Raw genomic sequence first — 23,289 nt, 5'->3', positions numbered from 1 at the left:
GCATGCTCTGCCTTTGCTGCAGAAATTGGTTTCAAAGTGAGGCTTGGAGCGTGCTGCCCGGCGTTTTTTTAATTCCTGCCGAATGCAAAATCCAGCTGAATGGCCTGGAGGAGACCCCCTGCTGAAGAGCAGGCCACAGGCTCTGGAGGGACAACCACTGTGATGGACTGTATCCTGGGGCAACCTGTGAGAAGCCTAGAAGGCATGCAGGTAGAGTGGCCTTCACCGGCATTGCTGAACCTGCCTCATAGGGGGACCATCCAACAGTCTTCAGGTCAAAAAAAAAGTTTGCTGTAGGAAAAACAATCAATACCGGAGGCACAAGTGGAAGGGTGTGGCCTTTAACAGCTGTGAATTTTGTTTCCTGTAGGGTGGAGCCTCTCATCTCTAATGCGTTTGCCATCCTGGAAGGTGAGACGATAAACTGGCATTCACAGACATGGGAATTGTAGTTCCTGAACTGGAGGACCATAGTTTCAAGACCCCCTGATATAGCCATTTAGAGGCCCTTGAAAGCACCATACTATTACCAACTTTAAAAAGCAAAATAAAAACCAGATTAAACAAGAATTTTTTTATTTTTCCACAGACAGCACATTTTGCGGCTTTTTCAGAGACCTCACAATGAACACTGTACACACAGCGACTACAAGAAGACTGAGACACCCGCCAGCCACCAACAACCAGAGCTCTGTGGGGGCGGCCTCTTCCTTAGTCACTGCAGCGGCACGGTCACTTTGTTTTGGCCCAATCACAAGCAGAGGTCCCAAGGTGGTCACCGACTGTTCCTCTTCCATATTAAGTCCTGCAGGAGAAACATTGGAGAGTCAGGAGGCAAACACATTCTAGACACAAACTAAGGCTTTCAGGTGATATCCAGCCCCTACTCATATGCAGAGGTGATGTCCCACTGTAGACCCCCCACTATAGACCCTTGTGAACCAAATCACCACGTCAACCAATTGGACAGAATGGAGGGGGGGGGGGGGGGTTGGATGTTTGACATCTTAAGATTTGCATATATATATATATATATATAGATCCACCTTCCCGTTTGAAGGTCATCCAGATTCTAGCCTCAATTGCCATGGGCCGAACATCCCCAGCCCGTTCGGTTTGAACCAAAAACTTCAAAAGAAGTTCTGAACTGAACAGAGAACCCTTTTAAAGTCTATGGGACCTGAAGTTGGGGGGGGAAGAAAAATAAAAAAAAAAAAAAAGCAAAAGTCCCCATTTTGAAAGCTCTTGGGTCAGATTGTGGTTGCATAGTTATTTATATATCACTCGTGGGAGAGGGGGCGAACACTTACTTTTTTTACACTTTGGTGAATAGGTAGGAGGTACCATGTACCCTATAACCAACATAGGGGGCTGGGAGATCTAGGGGTTCCGATAAGCCCCCTGCCTGCAGACCCCACAAGCCAGGGTTGCACTTGTCCCCAGCAATATTGTGTTGAGGGCATATGGTCTGTATGGTTCAGGGGTCTCTCTCTCTCTCTCTCTCTAACACACCTGGGCTGCATGCTCAGATAAGGGTCTGATATGGATATAGGGGGACCCCCACTTTCTCAGCTGTCAGTGGGGAAGCCCATTGACAGTTAATGACTCATTGGTTATGGACACTGGCCAGTTTTCCAGCCCTACTCTTTAACCAACAATCACTGCGCTCTAATTGGGGGGGGGGGGGGGGGGGAATGCTCAATCAGGACTTATGCTGGCCATACACTAGCCGAAAGATCATTTGAAAATCTGTCATTTGGTCCGATCGTTCATTTTTCATCCAGTTAATGGGCACAAATCGATTTATCGGCTCTGAAAAGTTAAATGATTTTCTAAGGAACAGTTTTATAAATCTGCCGGCCAAAATATAAATTGAAAGGTCAATGAGTTTCTTGGCCGACCCGTTTGCACTAGGTAGATGTGACAAACTCTGAATGAAAATTAATTTATGTCCATTGAACGATTTATCGTTCAAAATTCAGTCATTACATGGCACGATCGTCTGCTCCCACGGCCGATTTTTTGTTTTTTGAAAAAGATAATCTAATATTTTGCCTAGTGTATAGCCAGCTTTAGAATGCTATGTGCAGTGCAAATACCCGCCAGATGCCCTGCAAATTCAGGTGTTCGCCCAACTAATTGAGAGGAGCAGATATGGCAACACTATTGTATATGGCAGCTGCAAGTTAAGACTCACCGTCCAAGGCTTCCCTCTTTCCAAAGGCTCGCGGTCTTCCAAATCGGCTCCCGCCTCCTGCCCTCAGACCAGTAGGGTTGCTACAGGTGCCTGGTGTCCCACAACACTGGCAGATACTGCTGGGGCCCTCAACTGCAGACCAGCTGGAGAAGACAATCCAATGTCAGTATGATAACCTGTTTAGAAAATGCACTGGAAACTCTGAAAAGCCAATACTGTATTGTTAGTTCAACATTTACCTTGAAACAGGACTTGGGGCTCATATCTCCAGATGCACAGTAGAGATGATTAAACAGTTTAGGATGGTGTCTGCTAGGGAGATTCACCCTTTGAAGACCATCCACATTTTGGGTTGTTCCCAGAAAAGTAATAAAAGGGAAATATTCCCATGGGGACACTAGTTCTGGTGACCTAGGGGCCCAAGGAATTCCCTTCATTTTGCAAGGATTTCTGCTCACTTCCTGTTTGGCTATGGGACAGGAAGTGAAGAAAAAAGCTGGGTTATACTTACTGATAACTCCTTTTCTAATAGTCTTCCAGGACAGCCCATGAGACGTTAGGCTCCTCCCCCAGGGACAGGAAACACATTCCAAAATTAAAATAAAAGGCGGTCCCTTAGTCCTCACCTTCAGTATTTCATGAGAACCACAGGACACCCTGTAAAACATATACATAGATATATAGACACATATCATACATTATACATAATACCAGATAGTTCGGGTGGGAATCCGGCTGTCCTGGAAGACTATTAGAAAAGGAGTTATCAGTAAGTATAACCCAGCTTTTCTCAAAGTCGTCTTCCAGGACAGCCCATGAGACGATGAGCAAGCACTTACCAGTCTAGGGAGGGACAACTGCCTGGAGCACCTTTCGACCAAACGCCTGTTCCTGAGAAGAGAGGAGGTCCAGGCGATAATGTCTAACAAAGGTCGAAAAGTTAGACCAGGTAGCTGCCTTACAGATTTGGTCTGGTGAGGCACCTGCCCTTTCAGCCCAAGACGTGGACAATGCTCTAGTAGAGTGTGCAGTAATGAAAGGTGGAGCCACCTTTTTCACTATATAGGCTTCTGTGATAGCCTGTTTGATCCATCTAGCTAAGGTTGCCTTAGAAGCTTTTTCCCCTTTATGGGAGCCGGAAAATTGTAAAAACAAAGTATCAGTCTTCCTGAAGGTTTTAGTCACCTCCAGGTATCTCAGGAGGGCTCTTCTGACATCCAAACAGCTAAATTCTCTCTTTATTGTTGTTCGGGAAATTGCAAAAGGAAGGAAGGACTATGTCCTGAGTCCTATGAAAAGAAGAGACCCTTTTTGGCAAAAATCCTGGATCTGTTTTTAGCACAATCCTGTCATCAAAAATCATAAGAAAAGGTTCTCTGATTGAGAGAGCCTGTAATTCGCTAACTCTTCTAGCTGAAGTTATAGCTACTAAAAATAAAGTTTTTAGGGTGAGCATTTTTACTGATAGGTCTACCAAGGGTTCAAACGGACTGGTAACCAAGGCCTGGAGTACCAGGGATAGATTCCAAGCTGGACACGTTTTAAGCACGGTTGGCTTTGTCCGGGCAATTGCTCTGAAAAAGGCATTCACATTTGGGTCTTCTCTAAGGGAAAACTGAAGAAAGACACTAAGGGCGGCAGCCTGTACCTTTAAAGTCCCTAAGGAGAGACCTTTGTCTATGCCTTCCTGAAAAAAATCCAAGATAGTTGGTATATCTGGGGAATGTCTCTGATTCTCCATCATCCAAAAATGAAATTTCTTCCAGATTTTAGCATACATTTTTCTAGTGACCGGCTTTTGACAGCTGGTCAATGTTTTGATGACTCTGTCTGAGAACCCCTGAGAGCCTAGTATTTGTTCCTCAGATACCAGGCCGTCAGGTTTAGGGTCCTGAGAAATGGATGGACCACCGGACCTTGTGTTAAGAGATCTGGTCTCCAAGGTAAGGTCATTGGAGGTTGCGCTGCCAACGCCTGAAGGCGTGCAAACCATGGCCTTTTGGGCCAGTATGGGGTTATCAGTATCATCTCTGTGTCTTCTAGGATGAATTTCTGAAGAACCTGTGGGATCAATCTGATCGGAGGAAATGCGTAACAGAGTCTGACTTTCCAGGGGTGGGCGAAAGCGTCTATGCCTAACGCCTGATCCCCTTGAGTTATGGAAAAGAATTTCTGTTTTCCTGTTTGCCTGGGAGGCAAATAGATCCACTACCGGTAGGCCCCATGAGGTTGTGATTTTGAGAAACACCTCTGGGTTGAGGGACCAATTGTCCTGGTTCATCTGGTGGCGGCTGAGATGGTCTGCCAGATAATTCTGCGTCCCTTTTAGGTGAATGGCCGAAATGGATGTTAGGTTCCGCTCGGCCCAGACAAAGATTTTCTGTGCAATGGTTTGTAGGCCCAGACTTCGAGTAACTCCCTGCTTGTTCAGGTACGCTACCGTTGCTATATTGTCTGACCTGATCTGTAGATGGCTCCCTTCTACCTCTACCTGAAAAAACTCCAAGGCCTTTTGGACCGCCATAAGTTCTTTTTGGTTTGATGAAGACTTCCTTTGTGCTGGGGACCATGTACCCTGCGCCCATCTGTCCTGCAGATATGCTCCCCATCCGGAAGCGCTTGCATCCGTGGTAATCCTCTGTGATACCTGGATGGTCCAGTTTAGCCCTCTTGATAGGTGAAGAGAGGATCTCCACCACCAAAGAGTCCTTTTTATCTTGGTGGGAATCCTTACTTTTTGTTCCAAGGAACTTGACTGCCCATCCCAATTCTGTAGAAAGAATTTTTGGAGTGGACGTTGTTGGAACCTTGCCCAGGGGACTGCTGGGAAACAGGAGGTCATCAAGCCTATCACTCTTGTGACATCCCTCAGAGAGACCCATAAGTTGGTCTGTAAAGAGGCAACCATCAGGTTCATTTTCTCCATCTTGCACTGAGGGAGGAAGATCATCTGATCCCGTGAGGAGATTTCGTAACCCAGGTAGGTCACTCTTTGTGAGGGTACCAGGCAAGACTTTTGTCTGTTGATTATCCAGCCTAGGGAAGTTAAGAATTCCTGAACTATGAGGAGGTCGGCTTCCAGTTTCTGGTATGATTCTGCCACTACCAAGATGTCGTCCAGGTAGGGGGTGATCATGATAGCTTTTAGCCTTAGAGGGGCTAGTGCTTCCCCTAGGACTTTGGTAAAAATCCGTGGGGCTGAGGACAGCCCGAAGGGCAGTGCCCTGAACTGGAAGTGCTTGACTTCCGGTCCTATCTTTACTGCTAGCCTCAGGAATTTCTGATAGGATTGTGTATGGGGATGTGAAAATACGCATCTTTCAAATCTAGGGTTGCCATGAAACACCCTGGGAACAGTAGGTTCCCTATGGAGTATATTGATTCCATGCGAAAGCGTTTGTATGCTATTGAAAGGTTCAGATTGCGTAAGTTCAGGATCAGTCGATGACTTCCTGAGGGTTTTTGAATCACAAAGATGTGAGAATAAAACCCTGTTCCTTGTTCTTCTCTGGGGACTGGGATAATTACTTTTTGATCTAATAGGTCCCCTAACTGAAGACTCAAGGCGGAGGCCTTGACTGGATCCCTGGGAAGATTTGTGATCAGGATCCTTTCTGGAGGTTGAAGACAGAACTCCAGCCTGTGTCCTTGGCCTACTAGGTCCAGAATAAAAGGGCTGGAAGTAATCTTCTTCCACAGTGGGAGGAAGGCCCCTAATCTTCCTCCCACTCTGAGAAGGGAGTCATTGGGGCGTTTAGGAGGGTTAAACAGGATGTTACCCCTCCCCTTTCCTTTATGCCCCGTCCAATGTTTTTTGAAATTTTGCTGAGTTTCAAAAGACTTCTGCTGTTTGCCCCTGCCACGAAAATTCCTCTGAGCATAGGGGAATTTTTTCTTATCTGGGAATCCCTTCTTTTTATCCGCTGTACGCTCCAGGGCTTCTGTTAGGCCTGGGCCAAAAAGGTGGTCGCCTGTGAAGGGAAGACCACAAAGGCGAGATTTAGAAGTAACATCTCCCGACCATGTCTTGAGCCATAGGCTTCTTCTGGCCGTATTAGCTAAAGCTGAGGTCCTTGCTGCCATTCTTACAGCTTCAGCTGAAGAATCCGCCAGGAATCCTATTGCCTGGAATAAGAGTGGAAATGATTTATTAATCTGTTCCCTCAATGTTCCTGCAGTCAAGTGTGTTTGGATTTGAGATAGCCACAGCTCCAGGTTCCTGATCCCTCTGCAGAAGAGTGGGAAGAATAAACTTCCTCCTCCAAAACCAATGGGTCAATTAGGGATGGTGGAGCCTGAGCTGGGGTGGAAGGCTGGGCTGGTGCCTGCATCTTTTCAATGAGAGTCCTGAATGAACTAAATGTACTTTTTAGCTCATCTCTCACTGAGGACAGCATTTTCTGGGTAGAGACTGCAGAATCGTCTGACCAGTTTAGCTATGCATGCCCAGCACACTGCTTTGTTCCAAGAGGAACTCAATTTTTCTCCGCATACAGCACATTTCTTTTTTCCAATAGTGAGCTATGCACAGGGAACACTCTAGCATGCTTTTTATGACTAGCGTACATTAAGTCATGCTTAGAGAGATGCACTTCTTCCTCCTCAATCTCTAGAGTGGTATAAACCGCTTTGAGTAGATCATCTACATCCTCCAGGCTCAGTTTAAAGTTGGAGCTATCATGGGAAACATCCTGGAAGATAAAAGACAAGGGAATTTAATTAGAGATACTTGTCCTCCTCCCACCTCCCACTTTTCCCCCTCCACCTTGTGGATAGAAAAGAGGGAGCGGTGCTGCTTAACCCCTGCCCCTATCGATAGAAAAGAGAGGGGGGAAGGGGAACGGAGTTCCTAACAGGTACCTGCAAATAGGGTGTCGTTCCCCCTTGCTTACCTGAGAGGTGCCGATGCCAGAGCCGACTTCCGCCGCCTGTGCGGTTGCTGCCGTGGTGTCCATCGCTCTGTATGGTGGTCCCAGCAACTGCTGTTTCCCCCAACATTGGTCGCCCATTTGAACTCTGTTCGCGCCTTCGGAAACTGGAACGAGGGTTTCCGGCGCCCGCGGATGCCGTCACTGCGCCGGAAGTGACACTGTCACTTCCCGTGAGGCCAGAGTGGATACGCTGAGTTCCGCCCCCTCCGTCTTTGGCGCCAACTTCAAAATTTCTTCCGAAGTTAGCGGTTCACGGGTACACAGCACTGCTGCTCCAAGGAACCGGCCGACCAACGGAGTGAACTCCCCAACGCTCCACCAGACAGCATCCGTAGTCCTGCCGAGAGGCTAGGAGAACAGGAGACAGCGGTCAGCCCCTATTGCGGCACTAAGGGGTACCGCTATGGGCCGAGGAGATGCATCTTTCCAAGTCTTTCCATGGACAGTCCAGGAGACCGGGAGCTTCAGTTCCAGGAACATGTTACCCCCTGTCCGGAGGAAACAAAAATACTGAAGGTGAGGACTAAGGGACCGCCTTTTATTTTAATTTTGGAATGTGTTTCCTGTCCCTGGGGGAGGAGCCTAACGTCTCATGGGCTGTCCTGGAAGACGACTTTGAGAAAATAGAGTTACTTACTGGTAACGTCTTTTCCAGTAGTCTTTCAGGACAGGCACCTTGAGAGGACCTGGCTCCTCCCTTCTGAGGAAACACCGCCCCAATTTCTTGGATATCAGCCCCCTGCCAGCATGCTGCCTCAGTTCTTCGAGAGCACCTCCGGCCACTGGGGAGACACAACAGTTAATTTTACTAACCTTCAACCTCTGATTGTCTTATGTTCAGACCTTATCGGGTGGGTAGCAGTGCTGTCCTGAAAGACTACTGGAAAAGACGTTACCAGTAAGTAACTCTATTTTTCCCAAATCGTCTTTCAGGACAGGCACCTTGAGAGATCAGAGAGTACTCACTTTTTTAGGGTGGGACTACCGCCTGGAGGACCTTACGGCCAAAGGCCTGATCCTTAGCGGAGAGTAGGTCCAGTCTGTAGCGTTTGGTGAATGTTCCATAACTGGACCAGGTTGCAGCCCGACAGATTTGTTCCGGGGTAGCACCAGCTCTTTCCGCTTGAGAAGTTGCCATAGCTCTAGTGGAGTGAGCCCTAATACCTATAGGCGCTTCTTTCCCGCAGGAGATGTAGGCCTGGCTAATGGCTAATCTGAGCCATCTTGCTAATGAGCGTCTTGATGCCCCCGTGCCTTTATTAGCACCTGAAAACAGAACAAAAAGGGAATCTGACTTCCTAAATTCCTTTGTTCCAGCTATGTACTGGAGAACGCATCTTCTTACGTCTAACTTATGAAATTTCTCCTCCTGTTCCCTCACAGGATTTGAACAAAAGGTTGGCAAAACTATTTCCTGATCCCTATGAAACTTAAGAGACTACTTTGGGCAAAAAAGCAGGATCAGTTTTGAAAATTATACGATCTGCAAAAATTTGCAGAAAAGGAGATCTGATAGAGAGTGCCTCTAGCTCACTGACTCTCCTTGCGGTAGTGATTGCTACCAAAAATATTGTTTTAAGGGTCAAAAATTTTATGTCACAGGACGTGATAGGTTCAAAGGGATCCTCAAGGAGGGCTTGTAGGACCACTGACAAGTCCCACATAGGAAATGGGAGATGTTTGACCGGTCTCTGTCTGCTTAATGCTTTGAAGAAGCGGACCACCCAGGGATTGCTGGCTAAAGATGTTTCTAAGAACACGCTTATAGCGGAAACTTGGCTCTTTAATGTACTGATGGCTAGGCCCTTGTCCGCACCCGCCTGAAGGAATTCCATTACTGTTATCAGACTACTTTCCCTCAAGGAGTTCCTCCAAAGATTGAAGCATTTCCAGGTCTTAAGGTAAATTGCTTGTGTTTCTGTTTTTCTGCTTGTAAGCAGAGTTTTTACTAGTTGCTCTGAGAAACCTTTGCTTTTCAGTAGTTCTTTCTCAGTACCCAAGCTGCTAGGTTCCAGAGTTCCACCTGTGGGCAGAACACCGGGCCTTGATACAGAAGGTCCTTCCGTGCTGGTAGAAACCAGGGGGGTTCTACCGCTAGCTTCTTCAGCACTGAGAACCATGGTCTTTTGGGCCAGTGTGGTGCTATGAGAATTAGGACGGTGTCCTCTTCTCGAAATTTCTTCAGAACTGCCGGTATTAGTACTGGCGGGGGAAAAGCATAGCACAAGGGGAAAGTCCAGGCTTGTGCGAGAGCATCTATTGCTAGTGCCCTGTCCACTCTGCTCAGGGAGAAGAAGGTCCCTGTTTTCGCATTCTCCTGAGAGGCGAATAGGTCTATCTGCGGCACACCCCATCTCTGGGTGATGGCCCTGAAGACCTCTTGATTGAGGGTCCAGTCGCCCTCTGAGTCTTCCTGCTCAGGAAGTCGGCCACTTGGTTCAGTTCCCCCTTTAAGTGAACCGCTGAGAGAGCAAGTACATTGGCCTCGGCCCATTGAAGTATTTTCTCCGTCAGGTCCCATAGGGGTTTGCTCCTTGTTCCCCCCTGCCGGTTTATATAAGCCACCACCGTGGCGTTGTCCGACTCGCCCCGACTCCCTGCTTTCCCCCCTGTACTGGCATGGAGCCGAGATGTGCCCCCCCCCAACCTGTGCCGCTTGCATCCGTGGTGAGGATTGCTGATGGAGTCTGAGTCCAGGAGAGACCCAGAGACAGATTCGCCATTTTTCTCCACCACCACAGGGAACTTCTTACCTGTGTTGGGATCTGCACTACAGCGTCTAGAGATTGTTGTGTGTGGTCCCAGATTTCTAGTATGAATAGTTGTAAAGGGCGGAAGTGAAGTCCTGCCCAGGGAACTGCTGGGAGTGTGGCTGTAAGTAACCCCAGAGTTGACATGGCCTGCCTTATCGAGATGTTTTGGTTGTTCTGTAGAAGGCTGACTGCCGTGTCTATCTTCTGGCTTTTTGTCCAGGACAGAAATACTTGTTGTAGTGTGGAGTCCAACTCGTAACCCAGAAATGTGACCCTCTGGGATGGGACCAAGTTGGATTTTTCTAGGTTCAATAGCCACCCTAGGCTTTCTAGGAACTGTCTTGCCTCCACTAGGTCCCTGGACAATTGTTCCTGTGAAGATGCAAACAGGAGCAGGTCGTCCAGATATGCAATTATCGATATTCCTCTGAGCCGCATTGGTGCCAGGGCCTCTGCCAGGACCTTTGTGAATATGCAGGGGGAAGAGGATAGCCCGAAAGGAAGAGCCTGGAATTGGAAGTGTTTTTCGCCTTCCTTCGTTTTTATGGCTAGTCTAAGGAACTTCTGGCTCTCTTCTGAGATCGGAATGTGAAGGTAAGCATCCCTTAGGTCTATGGAGGCCATAAAGCAATCTGGGGGGGAGAATGTTTTTTATTGAAAAAATTGACTCCACCCTGAATTTTTTGTATGTTATTGAGAGGTTCAGGATCTTTAAATTTAGGATGAGTCTGAATTTCCCTGAAGTTTTGGGTACCACGAAAATATGTGAGTAAAGCCCTTTTCCTAGTTGTCCTGGAGGAACCTTGCATATGACTGTCTTTCTAGGTCCTCTAAGGAGGATAGTAAGGCAGAGGCCTTCCTTTCGGATTTTGGAAGCTCGGTTACAAACATCCTGTGGGTTGGGGTAGTTGAGAACTCCAGCCGGTATCCCCTTCGTATGATCTGTAGTATATACTGGCTGGAGGTGATCTCCTCCCACTGTGTGAGGAAGGTCCCCAATCTTCCTCCCACTGTGGTGAGTGTGTCACTGATTTCTTGGGGGGGTTCAGGAGGGCGAAAAATAGCTCCTCCTTGGCCCCTACCCCTTTGTCCCTCAAATCTTTTAGGGACAGAGAAGTTCTTTTGTGAATAAGGTTTCTTTAGAAAATTCCTTTCGTGCTTGTTTGACCGGAAAGGACTTCTTGCGGTCCGCTGTTCGGTCTAAGCACTTTTCAAGCTCGGGGCCGAACAAAAGATCCCCTGTGAAAGGTATACCGCAGAGTTTTGCCTTTGATCCTACGTCTCCCTGCCATGTTTTCCGCCAGAGAGCTTTTCTTGCTGAATTGGCTAGGGCTGAGGATCTTGCTGACATGCGAACTGACTCTGCTGAAGCGTCCGCAATATAGGCCACACTCTGGAGGAGTACGGGGAAGGAAGACAGGATTGTCTCCTTAAGGGTATCTGCCTCGATGTGGGCCTTAATCTGGGTTAACCAGTACTCTAAATTGCGCGCGACCACCGTCATGGCCATTGCGGGTTTTAGATTGCCCAGAGTGGAGTCCCAAGTTTTCTTTAGCAGGGAATCCATCCTTTTGTCCATAGGATCGGGTAGGGAACCCATGTCCTCGAAGGCCAGATCCGTATTTCTTGATACCCGAGAAAAGGCTGCGTCCAGTTTGGGAGTTTTATTCCAAACTGAAGTTTCACCTTCGTCAAAAGGATATCTCCTTTTCAGGGCCTTGGAAAAGAAGGGCTTTCTCTCTGGGTCCTGCCATTCTTTTTTGACTGCTTCTATGAGAACTTCATGTACCGGAAAGGTTCTTTTCTTATGTTCGCTTAACCCGGCGTACATCTGGTCATGAAGAGAGAGGGTCCTTTTCTCTTCCTGAATCCCCAGGGTGGTATGAATAGCTCCCAGGAGCTTTTCCACCTCTTCAAGGGTCAGCTTGTATCTGGAAGTTGTCGTGGATTCACCATCCAAACCTTCTGTATCCGACTCCCCCTGTGAAACAGGGGGGGGGATACTGTCACATTCCTCTTGTGTTTGTAAACCCTCCAGTGCCTCCCTGCTAGTTGAGGGCATCACTGGTAGGGGTGGGGTTGGCTCTGGTGTTAGCTGGGGGGGGGGAACCCTGAGGTATTTGGATTTTTGAGAATAAATCCTTAAAAGAGTGAACGGTGCTTGAGGTGCTTTGGGCCAGGAACTTCTCATCGTGGTTTTGCACGATGGGCATCTCTTTTTAGAATCATGCGGTTTAGAGCTGTCCAGGGATCTACCCTGAAATACATAAGGATAGTGTTAACATTTTAACCCCAGCTGAAAAAGAGGACCACCTAGGGAGTGTTGCTAAGGACCACCTTCACCAGGTCTCAGTGTATCCCCTACTGTCCCTCCTTCCCCCCCTAGGGCCACACCAGGTAAGGGGAAAACACAGTGGAGTTTTGGGAGGGAAAAAGGTAAGGAGAGCCCTCCCCAGGACTCCTTACCTTTTGGAGGCTGGTGCTGGCATCCCCGGGAGCAATCGCTGTGGCCTGTGCCTCGGACATCTTCCCGGTGTGGCTCGCCGCGTGTTTTCGGCTGTCTCCCAGCCTGTAACTGAACCAGCCAAATTCGTCCGGCCCGCTCTCCTTATGCGCGACCCGGAACCGGAAGTCGCGACCTTTGCCGGCGGAAGTACCCGCCCCCGCCGGACATGACGTCACCCGTCGTCCGACCCGGTGAACTCCATTCAAAAAAACCTGCCGCGAAAAGCGGGGGGCGAGTAGCCTCCGTCGGGAACGCTCTCGCCAAGCGTGGAAAGCGGGCCCCCCAGTCCTCTACTCCCCCGAGCTGGACCTGGGGTGACATCATGCGGTACCTTTGCAGGTTAGTGGGTACGACCCGGTCTGCTGTACCGCCTTGAGAGAGCCTGGCTCCCTCTGGATTGTTAGCCTCAGCCCCCTGGCTGCTCAGCTCGGTCCCTTGGACGGTGTCTCCCCTCCGGAGGAAACACCAGAACTGAGGCAGCATGCTGGCAGGGGGCTGATATCCAAGAAATTGGGGTGGTGTTTCCTCAGAAGGGAGGAGCCCGGTTCTCTCAAGGTGCCTGTCCTGAAAGACTATTTGGGAAAAAATCTCTGCACTGAGACAGATGAAGGAAAAGTCTGACACTCCCTTTAACTTAAGGTGCCAAGTTTATCCTCTTGGAGGGAATTTACAGCTGACCACAAGGTGTTCCCAAGAAGCAGATTCCCATAATGCTGGCACCAGGAAATTTAGACCAGCTTTCAGCCCTATGAGACTACTTACCTGGCCAGCCATCTTACCAATGTGCATGGTATGGGGAATGCCTGTATACCATTTACACAGTTTTAGGAATCAACCATGTTATGTCCATAAAGTTGGTCCCAGTTACAGGTCACTAGATCCATGCAGAAGAAGTGATTACAGATACACAAATGTTATGGAAGAGCGCAGTAATCCATGGACACCCAAGCCATTGAATAGTCTCACCTGTTTGTGGCTTTACTATAGGAACAGGCCTTGTTCATGGGATCCGGGACCTGGGTGGCAGCAGCAGCTCTCAGGTAACAGGTTATGTAGATCTGGAATAGAAGGTTTTAATAGGTTAAAACACTCCTACAAGGCACCGATCTGTGCAACCATTTCAAATATCCTCACCAGAGATGCATCATTTTCTAGGAACCGGAAGGCATCCACCGAGAACTGTAAAGTGTTTGTCTGGACCCTGGGAGCAATGAAGGCTGAGGAGGAGTCAGCTTGTGTTCCATCCACCAAACACCTGCAGAAGATGGTCACTTAAAATATTTGGGTCACATGGCAAACCAACCCCCCCCCCCCCCCCCCCCCAAACCACTGAACATACCCATTGTCTGCAATGATGTCATAACTGGGAGAGGCGGTGGCATCAGGAGATGTGGTGGCCACACAGCGGTCCACATACAGGATCATATCAATTTGGTTGTGAGTATCCACAGAGGCCTGTATGTAGAGAATATCCCCCAACTGATAGATGGGAGAGCTTCTGGGACCACTCCAGTCCTCTATACAAAAAGAAAAAAAAAAAAAAGGGGTATTAGTAAAGGCCCAACAGACCCCCATAACCCCCCCCCCCCCCCCCCCATACCCCCATTTTCCTCACCAGTCATCAGGACCAAAGAGAAGGACAACCTTTCTTCCAAAGACACAGTGGTGCTGAATGGAACCCATGTTGGCTTAATAGCCTGGCTGCTCACATTACTGTGCCTACACAGAACCGGATGAAGGTCAGTTAGGAGTCAATGGAAGGTAATGTCAAATATATTAATCATTTCCTGTCCCATCACTGACTTGTGAAGCAGTTACACTATCCAGCAAGTTACTTAAGGATGGCTGCCTGGCTGATTCCATTCCTGTATCCAGCAAGTTACTAAAGGACGGCTGTCCGGCTAATTCCATTCCTGTTGAAGGACAGTGACCAGATGCTAGATAGTAAAGCCATAATTAGTACATTATCCCTGAAGCAACCACATTCGTCCCCAGATTCTCTTTAGACCAATATAGCTTCATGATCACCCCAATATTGCCAAAAAAAAAATGTAAAGAGTCGAGGGACAATAAAGGGAGCCCCACCATCTTTACTGAGAGGTTCCCTAAAAAGAAATGTAAAGTAATCCCATCATTGTTAATGCAGATCCACCCATGATCACACTTCATAAGAGGAAATTTGTCATTACTGCAGTACAGGCAGTCCGAGTTACGAACACCCGAGTCATGAGCGACTCCTACTTACGAACGGATGTCAATTTCAGTCACTTGTGCTCCACGCTGGTCACAGTTACAGCTGAGCAGCCATCTTGCACACTGCAGTAGTGTATGTATTGCATGCCCACAAGAGCCCCAGATAACATGACTGCACCCCCAGAAGCACCCGAAACATCCCTGCACAGGCTGAAGTAGCACTTAAAAATGCACTCTCAAACTTACAAACAAATTCCACTTAACAATCCTACAGTCCCTATTGTGTTCGTAACCCGGGGACCGCCTGTAGAAACAGACTCCAAGTCTACATATGTTAAGAGTAGTTCAAGTAGCTAAAATCAACACTTGAACCCATAATGTAAAAATGGGCTTCCAACAACCCCACCCCCCCCCCCCCCCCAACCCAACCAGAAAAGAGATACATAAAACACCCAACTGGGAATTTTACCTCCACCCCACCCCGGCCAAATATATTGCCCAGATGCTGAACACCCAGCTGGGACCTGCATGGTACCCTAGTGTAGGCTGATTCAGTAGTGTTGACTCACCGGTAGTAGAAACACATTATGGGGACCACAGCTGCATTGGTTCTGATGATTGGAATGGAGGAGGTTGGGCTGTAGGTCAGGTTGGTGGTGTAGATTAGCCAGTCTTGAGTCATCTGCAGAGAAAAAGATGCAGGCTTACAAAGCTGGTCCATTTTCCAAAACCAGGTAGCCCACCATTGCCTGGCCCCGGTCTTGGGAAAGCCAGGCCCAAAAGCCCTCATTTACCTGGCAAACAAAACCAAAGAAAATTCCCAGCTCAGCTCACCAACCAGCCTGCAAACAACCAAATTAACCCATCTAACAGGGGCTTAGTTTGCACATGTTATATTATGCTGCCATGGTGCAATATGCTGGGTCTCCAGAATGCCCCTGCACCTTTAAGGGGTGGGCTCTCCATTATACATGTGCTTCCACTGTGGAGGCTCTCAAACATTTAAAGACTTAGAGCTGCAGATAATACTAGGAGTGCTGTGAAGTCGCTCTGCAGCTTATGCATGCTTTTGCAAACTTGACCCTGGCTTTTAACGTAAAATTAGGACAACTCGGGTTGGTTGCAGGCGGGCAAATTGAGCTGGGAATTTTCTTTGGTTTTGTTTTACATGCGTCACCCTTCCATGTGCTCTTCGCTGCGAAGGCCAGTGGCTGTTTGTTTGCCTCATTGCCTGGCCCCTGTCTGGGAAGAGCAGGACCAAAGCCTTCATTGCTTGACCCTTCTGAGAAGACCAATCACCAAGCTGTCATTTAGGATTCAAACTTCTCAGGTCAGCAATTCAGAAAAAAAAAAAATCTATTTTCTTCATGCCAATTAGGAGGTTCACCACCAGAGCATGCAGGTAAAAGTTAATCAAATGTTTGCATGCAGTGTTTTCCCTTTCCATGTGGGGATTTTAATGACTAACTAGGTTAATTGACATTCCAAAAATAAACCTCTTAGCATAGCTAACTCCTCTTCTGGAGTGTCCAGTTAGTTGGTGCTGGCCCAGCTCCTTAACTTTTCCTACATAAACCCCATGTAGCTCTCAGAGGGAGGAGTGACAACCTAAATAAAAAAATTACTAATGCAGATTTTTTTTTTGTTGACCTGAATAGTCTGGTGAGAGGTCTTCCAATAGTCATTAAAGGGTCAATCTCCAAAGACAAGTCTTCTGTCTGCTGGCCCCTAATTAAAGTAACCTCACAATAGATGTAGTAAAGCACAGTGTTCCCACTACCTGTCCGACCACCCATACCATTATCCCTACAAATAGTCTGGAGAGTCCCCATCCATTGGAAATTCCTAGTGGTTTTTCCACCAATTTCCAGAAAGTTTTTCTGGATCTGATCATCAAACAGCATGGTTGAGCAAGGGCATTGCCACCATCACAGATCTGGGCAGTAAAGCAAACTACAGGGGGTACCGACATACAGTGCCACAATACGGTGCCCTGTGACTCCAAGCAGCCATCCCAGATATGTACACTGACCTCACCAGCAGGATCTGCTCCAGTCCTTCATGTTGGCGGAAGGGGGATGCCCCCCCCCCATAACTGCAAAGAAGGGCCCCTTATAGGAGCTGTGGGTATTAAAGTTTAAGAAAACTTTGGATTAAGTGGCATGGATTAGAACTCATCAGGTTTTTTTTTTTTTAAATGTATTTAAAAATGTTTATCTGTATCCTATTGGGGGGGGGGGGGGGGTACCTGTTCTGGTTACAACCAAGGGATTTTCTGTTTGGGCTACAGGACAGGAAGGGAAATCCCCAATGGGACAAAAATACCCAATAGAGGTTCTAACCCTCACGCACCTTATTCAAAAGGATTTTGTGTTCAGTTCTACCTTGACCTTCCCAAAGAGGAGCTGGTGGGGCTTTAAAGTTGCAGTAAGCCCCCTCCCCTCAAAAGGAAAGGCCATGTCAAGCAAGCTTTAGAGAGATTGTAAAAGTCCCCCTCTGGCAAGCAAAAATTTCAATTCTACTCTGGCTGCTGGGAAAGGGAGGGGGTGGAGAGGCTGCAGCAATGCATTATTGGAACAAGCCCCCCCCAAAACAGTGGAACCCATGGGGGTGGGGGGGGGTTTATTCCATCTAAAAAAAACATCAGCTACAGGGTCATTAGTTCCAGACAGCAGATAAGCTTCTATACATGACAGACTACTAGAAGGTGAGGACTATGGGGGGGGGGGGGGGCGCGCATTAACTGAAATACATGGACACAGGGGAACATTACCTGCACAGTGTTGCCACAGTCCTGGAGATTGATTTGGAAGGTAACGGTGGTGTCAGTACTTTGGGGGTTGGGTTTGCAGCCTCGGGGCCCCAGGCTCAGGTCAGAAGGTTGGATCCGCTTCCCAATCCCATAGAAATCCCTCTGGACGTTGACCACCATGTTGTCCTCTCCACACTGGACACTGATAGGGGAGCTCCCAGGCTGCAGCAGATCTCGTGGAACCCCACCAACACGTCCAGCAAGTGAACCCCTAGGGGGGGGCCCAACTATAGGAGCCCCAACCCCAACAACAGGACGATTAACATTCCAGTCTCTGGAGCCCCATCTAGAAGAGCCCTGGCCAGGTAGAGCCCGCTGGGGGTTCCTCCACCGATCGGACTGGCGTCCATGTCTCACCAAGTCTCCATCACAGCCAAACTCAGACCAATAGACCACAGCCAGAAGCACCCAACTACCCTTCACCAGAAAACCCATCCTGTCCATAAGAGACACAACACAATGAAATGCTGAGAAAGAGCTGTCCTTTATACCCCTCCCACCAACTACTAATACCCCCAGCTGGGGCCAATCATCACCACACCCAATGGCTGGGACTATACATGATGGATGGGAGATGGAAACACTAATGGAGGTCACCTCATCCCCCTAGAGAGCTACAGGAGAAGATGACTAGAGTCATCCTCATATTGAAATCAGATGGGAGAGGGAGGTCCACATGTAACACAAGCTGCATGGAGGAATCGCACAAGGATGTACAATGATTGGATCATGTGTAAGTGAGATTACACCATAAGTGTAGGTTCACACTGGGGCCGGTTCAGCTGAACTCCCAAGATTTCAAACAGGCATTTTTAGTCCAACTTTTTGGGCTATTTCACGGACATCTGGGTGGGTTCCTGCACAGATATCTATTGAAATCGCCCCACAAAGTTGCCAAAAGTAATACAGAAACGCCACAAAGTTGGCGTTGCCCTGATTCGGACAGTGCCAGTACCAGCAATTGGCTCCAATTTGACATGCGATTTGACACGTCAAATTGGACCACTGTGAACATGGGCTAATACTAATGTCACCTACAGCAGCAGTAAGATTGTAGGGCTTAGGAGTACAGGGATGGTGGTAACCCCTCATAATGGACACAACAGGTGTACAGACCCAGGAACTCAGCACAGGGATGGTGAGAACCCCTCATAATGGGCACATCAGGTGTACAGACCCAGGAACTCAGCCCAGGGATGGTGAGAACCCCTCATAATGGGCACAGCAGGTGTACAGAACCAGGAACTCAGCACAGGGATGGTGGGAACCCCTCATAATGGGCACATCAGGTGTACAGACCCGGGAACTCAGCCCAGGGATGGTGAGAACCCCTCATAATGGGCACAGCAGGTGTACAGACCCAGGAACTCAGTGCAGGGATGGTGATAACCCCTCATAATGGACACAGCAGGTGTAGAGACCTAGAAACTTAACACAGGGATGGTGGGAACCCCTCATAATGGGCACAGCAGGTGTAAAGACCCAGGAACTCAGCACAGGGATGGTGGGAAACCCCTCATAATGGGCACAGCAGGTGTAAAGACCCGGGAACTCAGCACAGGGATGGTGGAAGCCTCTCATAATGGACACAGCAGGTGTCAAGACCTAGGAACTCAGCACAGGGATGGTGGAAGCCTCTCATAATAGACACAGCAGGTGTACAGCCCTGGGAACTCACAGGGATGGTGGGAACCCCTCATAATGGGCACAGTGGGTGTCTTGTGGTAACAAGCCTGTCAGCACATTGCATGTCAATGCAGATTATGTTCAACACAATGTCAATTTTTTAGAATGGCACCCAAAAGCCATAAGGCACAGGTATTTCATGAACAAACATGTCATATATTACATCTTACCCAGCATTAGATGGGCGGCTGCATTCATTTTCCCTTTATTCCCACCTGGTGATCCTGCCGGTGACACACATCCTGTCCTACGGTGACAACATTCACTGCCTGTATTATATGTATACAGGAGCAGCGTTGTCACCTGGGGACAGGAGTACAGAGCACCTCCTCCTTTATTCATCTCTATAACATAATGGAGATGTTCTGTAGTCCTCGTAGCTGAGAACAATGTTACTGAGAGGAGGGGACTGAGAAGGTTGAGTTCACTGAAGTAGAAATGGATTGAGAAGGATTGATGCACTAAAGAGGAGGGGCTTGAGATGGATAGGTAAACTTAAGGGAAGGAGCCTGAGAAGGATAGGTGCACTGCAGAGGAGGAGACTGAGAAGAATAGGTGCACTGCAGAGGAGGAGACTGAGAAGAATAGGTGCACTGCAGGGGAGGAGACTGAGAAGAATAGGTGCACTGCAGAGGTGGGTTCTCGGAAGCATCGGTACACTGCAGGGGAGGGTTCTGAGATGGATAGGTGCACTGCAGAGGAGGGTTCTCGGAAGCATCGGTACACTGCAGGGGAGGGTTCTGAGATGGATAGGTGCACTGCAGAGGAGGGTTCTGAGAAGGATATATGCACTGCAGGAGTGGAGACTAAGGCTGGCAATACACAATTTTCTTGTTCAATTTCCTTTAGATTTACCTTAAACTGTGAAGTGCAAGGGCCAGCCTGATTCCATACAAATTGAAAGTATTTGGGTTTGATCTCATATTATATAGTTTTGGTAAGTCTAAAGGAAAATTGATTAAGAAAATTGTATAGTGTATGGCCAGCTTAAGAAGAATAGGTGCACTGCAGAAGAGGGTTCTGGGAAGAATAGGTGCACTGCAGAAGAGGGTTCTGGGAAGGATAGGTGCACTGCAGAAGAGGGTTCTGGGAAGGATAGGTGCACTGCAGGAGTGGAGACTAAGAAGAATAGGTGCACTGCAGAGGAGGGTTCTGGGAAGGATAGATGCACTGCAGGGGAGGGTTCTGAGAAGGATAGGTGCACTGCAGAGGAGGAGACTGAGAAAGATAGGTGCACTGCAGGGGAGGAGACTGGGAAAGATAGGTGCACTGCAGGGGAGGAGACTGGGAAAGATAGGTGCACTGCAGGGGAGGAGACTGGGAAAGATAGGTGCACTGCAGGGGAGGAGACTGGTATGCACACACATGGCAGGACAAAGGACAACAAGCTTTTCTTTCCATCATGTGGAGCTGCATTTCTACAGATTTTATTTATTTATTCTGATCAGAACTATAAATAATCTACATTTGTATCCACATATACTCTACATAGACATATATCTCCTTCATCAATCAGACATTGTAGGTGAAAATGTAGGTTTTATCTTCAGCCAGCAGGTGGCGATCTAGTCTCCTTTTCACCTGTAAGCCTTCCATCCCTCTAAGCTCTGCTGAAGAAAGTTCCTGTTATTTACACAACTCTAATTTTTCATCACAGCAGGGACTCTGCTTTTATCACAGCACTGACTCTGCCCTTATCAAATGGGGAAAGTGTGAAGTTTCAATCAGACAGACCGAGTCTCAAAGCAAGCAGTTGTACTGTGAGGTCTATTTAGCTAAGACACAGAGCTCTGGGGATCCTTTGTCATGTGAGACATATATAACACTGACCCCACCCCCTTTTACCCTCTTTTCTTTTATACATTCCATTCATTCTATGTATGACATGTGCAGAAGAAGTGTGATCCTTTATAAGAGACGGTTTTGCAAATTGGCTGGGGTATCCTCCAATCAGTGTTGGCTTTAAGATCTGGATCGTTGTTGGTGCCTGCGCTCTTCAATCAGAAGGACCTGAAAGAGACAGAAGAGTTCCGGTCACCCAAAATGAATATTCCATGATTCCTGACATTTGTGAGGGAAAAGCTTTTATTTTTTGTAGTTTTTGGTGGAACAGGGAAGGGTTGGACCCTCTTTAAGGATGTAACTGCTGCCCGTGTCCCCTCTGGGGAAATTCATTCCCTCTATGTGTCCTGGTGAACACGGAAAGTGATGAGAAAATCCCACAATTTAAGTTGTCACCAAAACAGGAACAGAGGGGACATTTATCAATCTTCTAATGATACCCGAAAGGTGAAGTCCCTTTGCAATGATATCTTCTCACTTCCTGTGGTGGCTACAGGACAGGAAGTGAGGGGGATTTTCTCAAACCATATTGTATGCAGTGTTGCCAACCCAGCCAGCCCATAAAAAACAGGGCACTTTTCTCCTGCCTCTAAATGCCCGTAGCAGGAGAAAAGTGCCAGTAAAAAAATGGCTGCGGCGGCATGATCAGAACTGCACATGCGGGGCGAGCCTCGGAGTCTGTCGGACAGTGTTGGGACAACAAATCCCACCTGTGCCCGCCTTGAATTTTCCCGCCAGTGCCGCCACACTGCCCCAGCCTATAAATAGCCAGGAGCCGAGTAGGTGGATGCTGGACGGGACGGACCGCGAGAAGAGGAGACGCTGCCTGGAGGAGTCAGCTCGGCTGGCACAAGGTGACTGAACGGCAGGAGGGGTCTCAGGGGGCCAGGTCCATCACCATCAGGTCAGTCGGTGGCTGGACGGAGCCGGACTGAGTCTGAGTGACAGAGAGAGGGACTGTCACTGACTGACTGGACTCGAGAGACTGTCATGGTGGTGGAGGTCAGACGTGGGTGGACTAGTGTTAGTGCAGGAGGACAGTAGACTGGGAGCCGGAGAGGGGGGAGACTGGAGGAGACAGGAGAGAGAGAGACTGTCCTGTCATCAGGTGTGTGGTGTGGAGTGGACTGTGACAGCAGAGTGGAGGAGAGAGGAGACACTAGGACAGAGGAGAGGACTGGAGACTTAGCCAGAGAGGGCCCGCGGTGAACAGTCATTTTTCTTTAACCCAGGCCAGCACAGAGTTACTTTAACAGCTACCTTCCTCACCACCAGTCACCAGTCCTGGAGAGTCAGACAGTCAGTCACTCAGACCGAGGCAGACAGTGCAGTGCTTTTACCTTTGAGGAAATCATTTTTGATGAAACGCGTCAGCACTTTGCCTATACAGCCAGGAACATGCCAAGGACTGCCTGATCTATGCATCCGATATTTACTATCTCATGCTTCTGGATATTTCATAAGCATACCCTTTACTTTTAATAAATCGTTTTAAAGTGGAATTACACTGTGTTTGCTTTGTTTGGGATTAACATTTCCATGTATTCTGGAGAGAGAGGAGATTATTTCCTTCTAACCCGCTGACCGCAAACCTGAACATCCATTACTGCAGTTTGAAGATCCGCTGGATACCGTATGAGCCTTTATTGTCCCCCTTTGTCATATGGAAAGTTGGGTCCATTTTTGTTCTGGTGAGTGTGAATATTTGTCTTTCCTCTTGGTGTTGGGATCTGATGCCTTCATTGGATCCCGTACATCACCCTGGAATTTCACTAATACATTTTGCACTTGGGACTTTTTGTTATTACAGTCACGTTGTTCACCATTTTATTATACATCTTTATTGAGTATCATTTTTTTAGCGCTGCACGTTATATGCAATTTTAGTGCAGTGCTTTTGTTGGTCCTAAAAATCAAATTGTTGTCTTGGTTTAACCACTTAAGCCCTGGAAGATTTTACCCCCTTCCTGACCAGGGCCTATTTTGCGATTCGGCACTGCGTGACTTTAACGGACAATTGCGCGGTCGTGCGGCGCTGTACCTAAACGAATTTGACGTCCTTTTTTCCCACAAACAGAGCTTTCTTTTGGTGGTATTTGATCCCCTGTGCGATTTTTTGATCATGCGCTATAAACAAAATAAGAGCGTCAATTTTTCAAAAATAACAATATTTTTCACATTTTTTATATGTGATTCCCCCCCAAAAAAATGTAAAAATCAAAATTTTTTTAACATTTTCGGGCAATTTGTTTTATGCTACATATGTTTGGTAAAAAAAATTGCAAAAAGCGTATTTTGATTGGTTTGCGTAAAAGTTATTGCGTTTACTAACGAAGGGAAAGATTTTTGTCATTTTTGTTGTTTTTTTT

The 23,289-nt window shown here is 47.8% G+C and overlaps 1 protein-coding gene across 1 annotated transcript; it reads right to left on the bottom strand.

Annotated features, from left to right (window-relative positions):
- Positions 1 to 575: 575 nt before the first annotated feature.
- LOC309555112 (zona pellucida sperm-binding protein 3-like) lies at positions 576 to 18,032 on the bottom strand (the record flags this gene model as incomplete). The annotated part of the gene is made up of 8 exons (XM_082256945.1): positions 17,354 to 18,032; positions 15,150 to 15,262; positions 14,003 to 14,106; positions 13,727 to 13,904; positions 13,522 to 13,642; positions 13,354 to 13,445; positions 2,198 to 2,340; positions 576 to 805 (listed from the first exon to the last, which is right to left on the bottom strand). The coding sequence occupies exons 1-8, from the start codon at positions 17,834 to 17,836 to the stop codon at positions 576 to 578; spliced, it is 1,464 nt and encodes a 487-aa protein (XP_082113071.1). The 5' UTR covers positions 17,837 to 18,032.
- Positions 18,033 to 23,289: the final 5,257 nt, after the last annotated feature.

The sequence above is a fragment of the Pelophylax lessonae genome, assembly GCF_965119305.1.
Source record: "Pelophylax lessonae genome assembly, chromosome: 4".
Classification (NCBI taxonomy): domain Eukaryota; kingdom Metazoa; phylum Chordata; class Amphibia; order Anura; family Ranidae; genus Pelophylax; species Pelophylax lessonae.
Note: the sequence above shows the minus strand (reverse complement) of the source record. Positions and strands in the feature narration are given on the sequence as shown.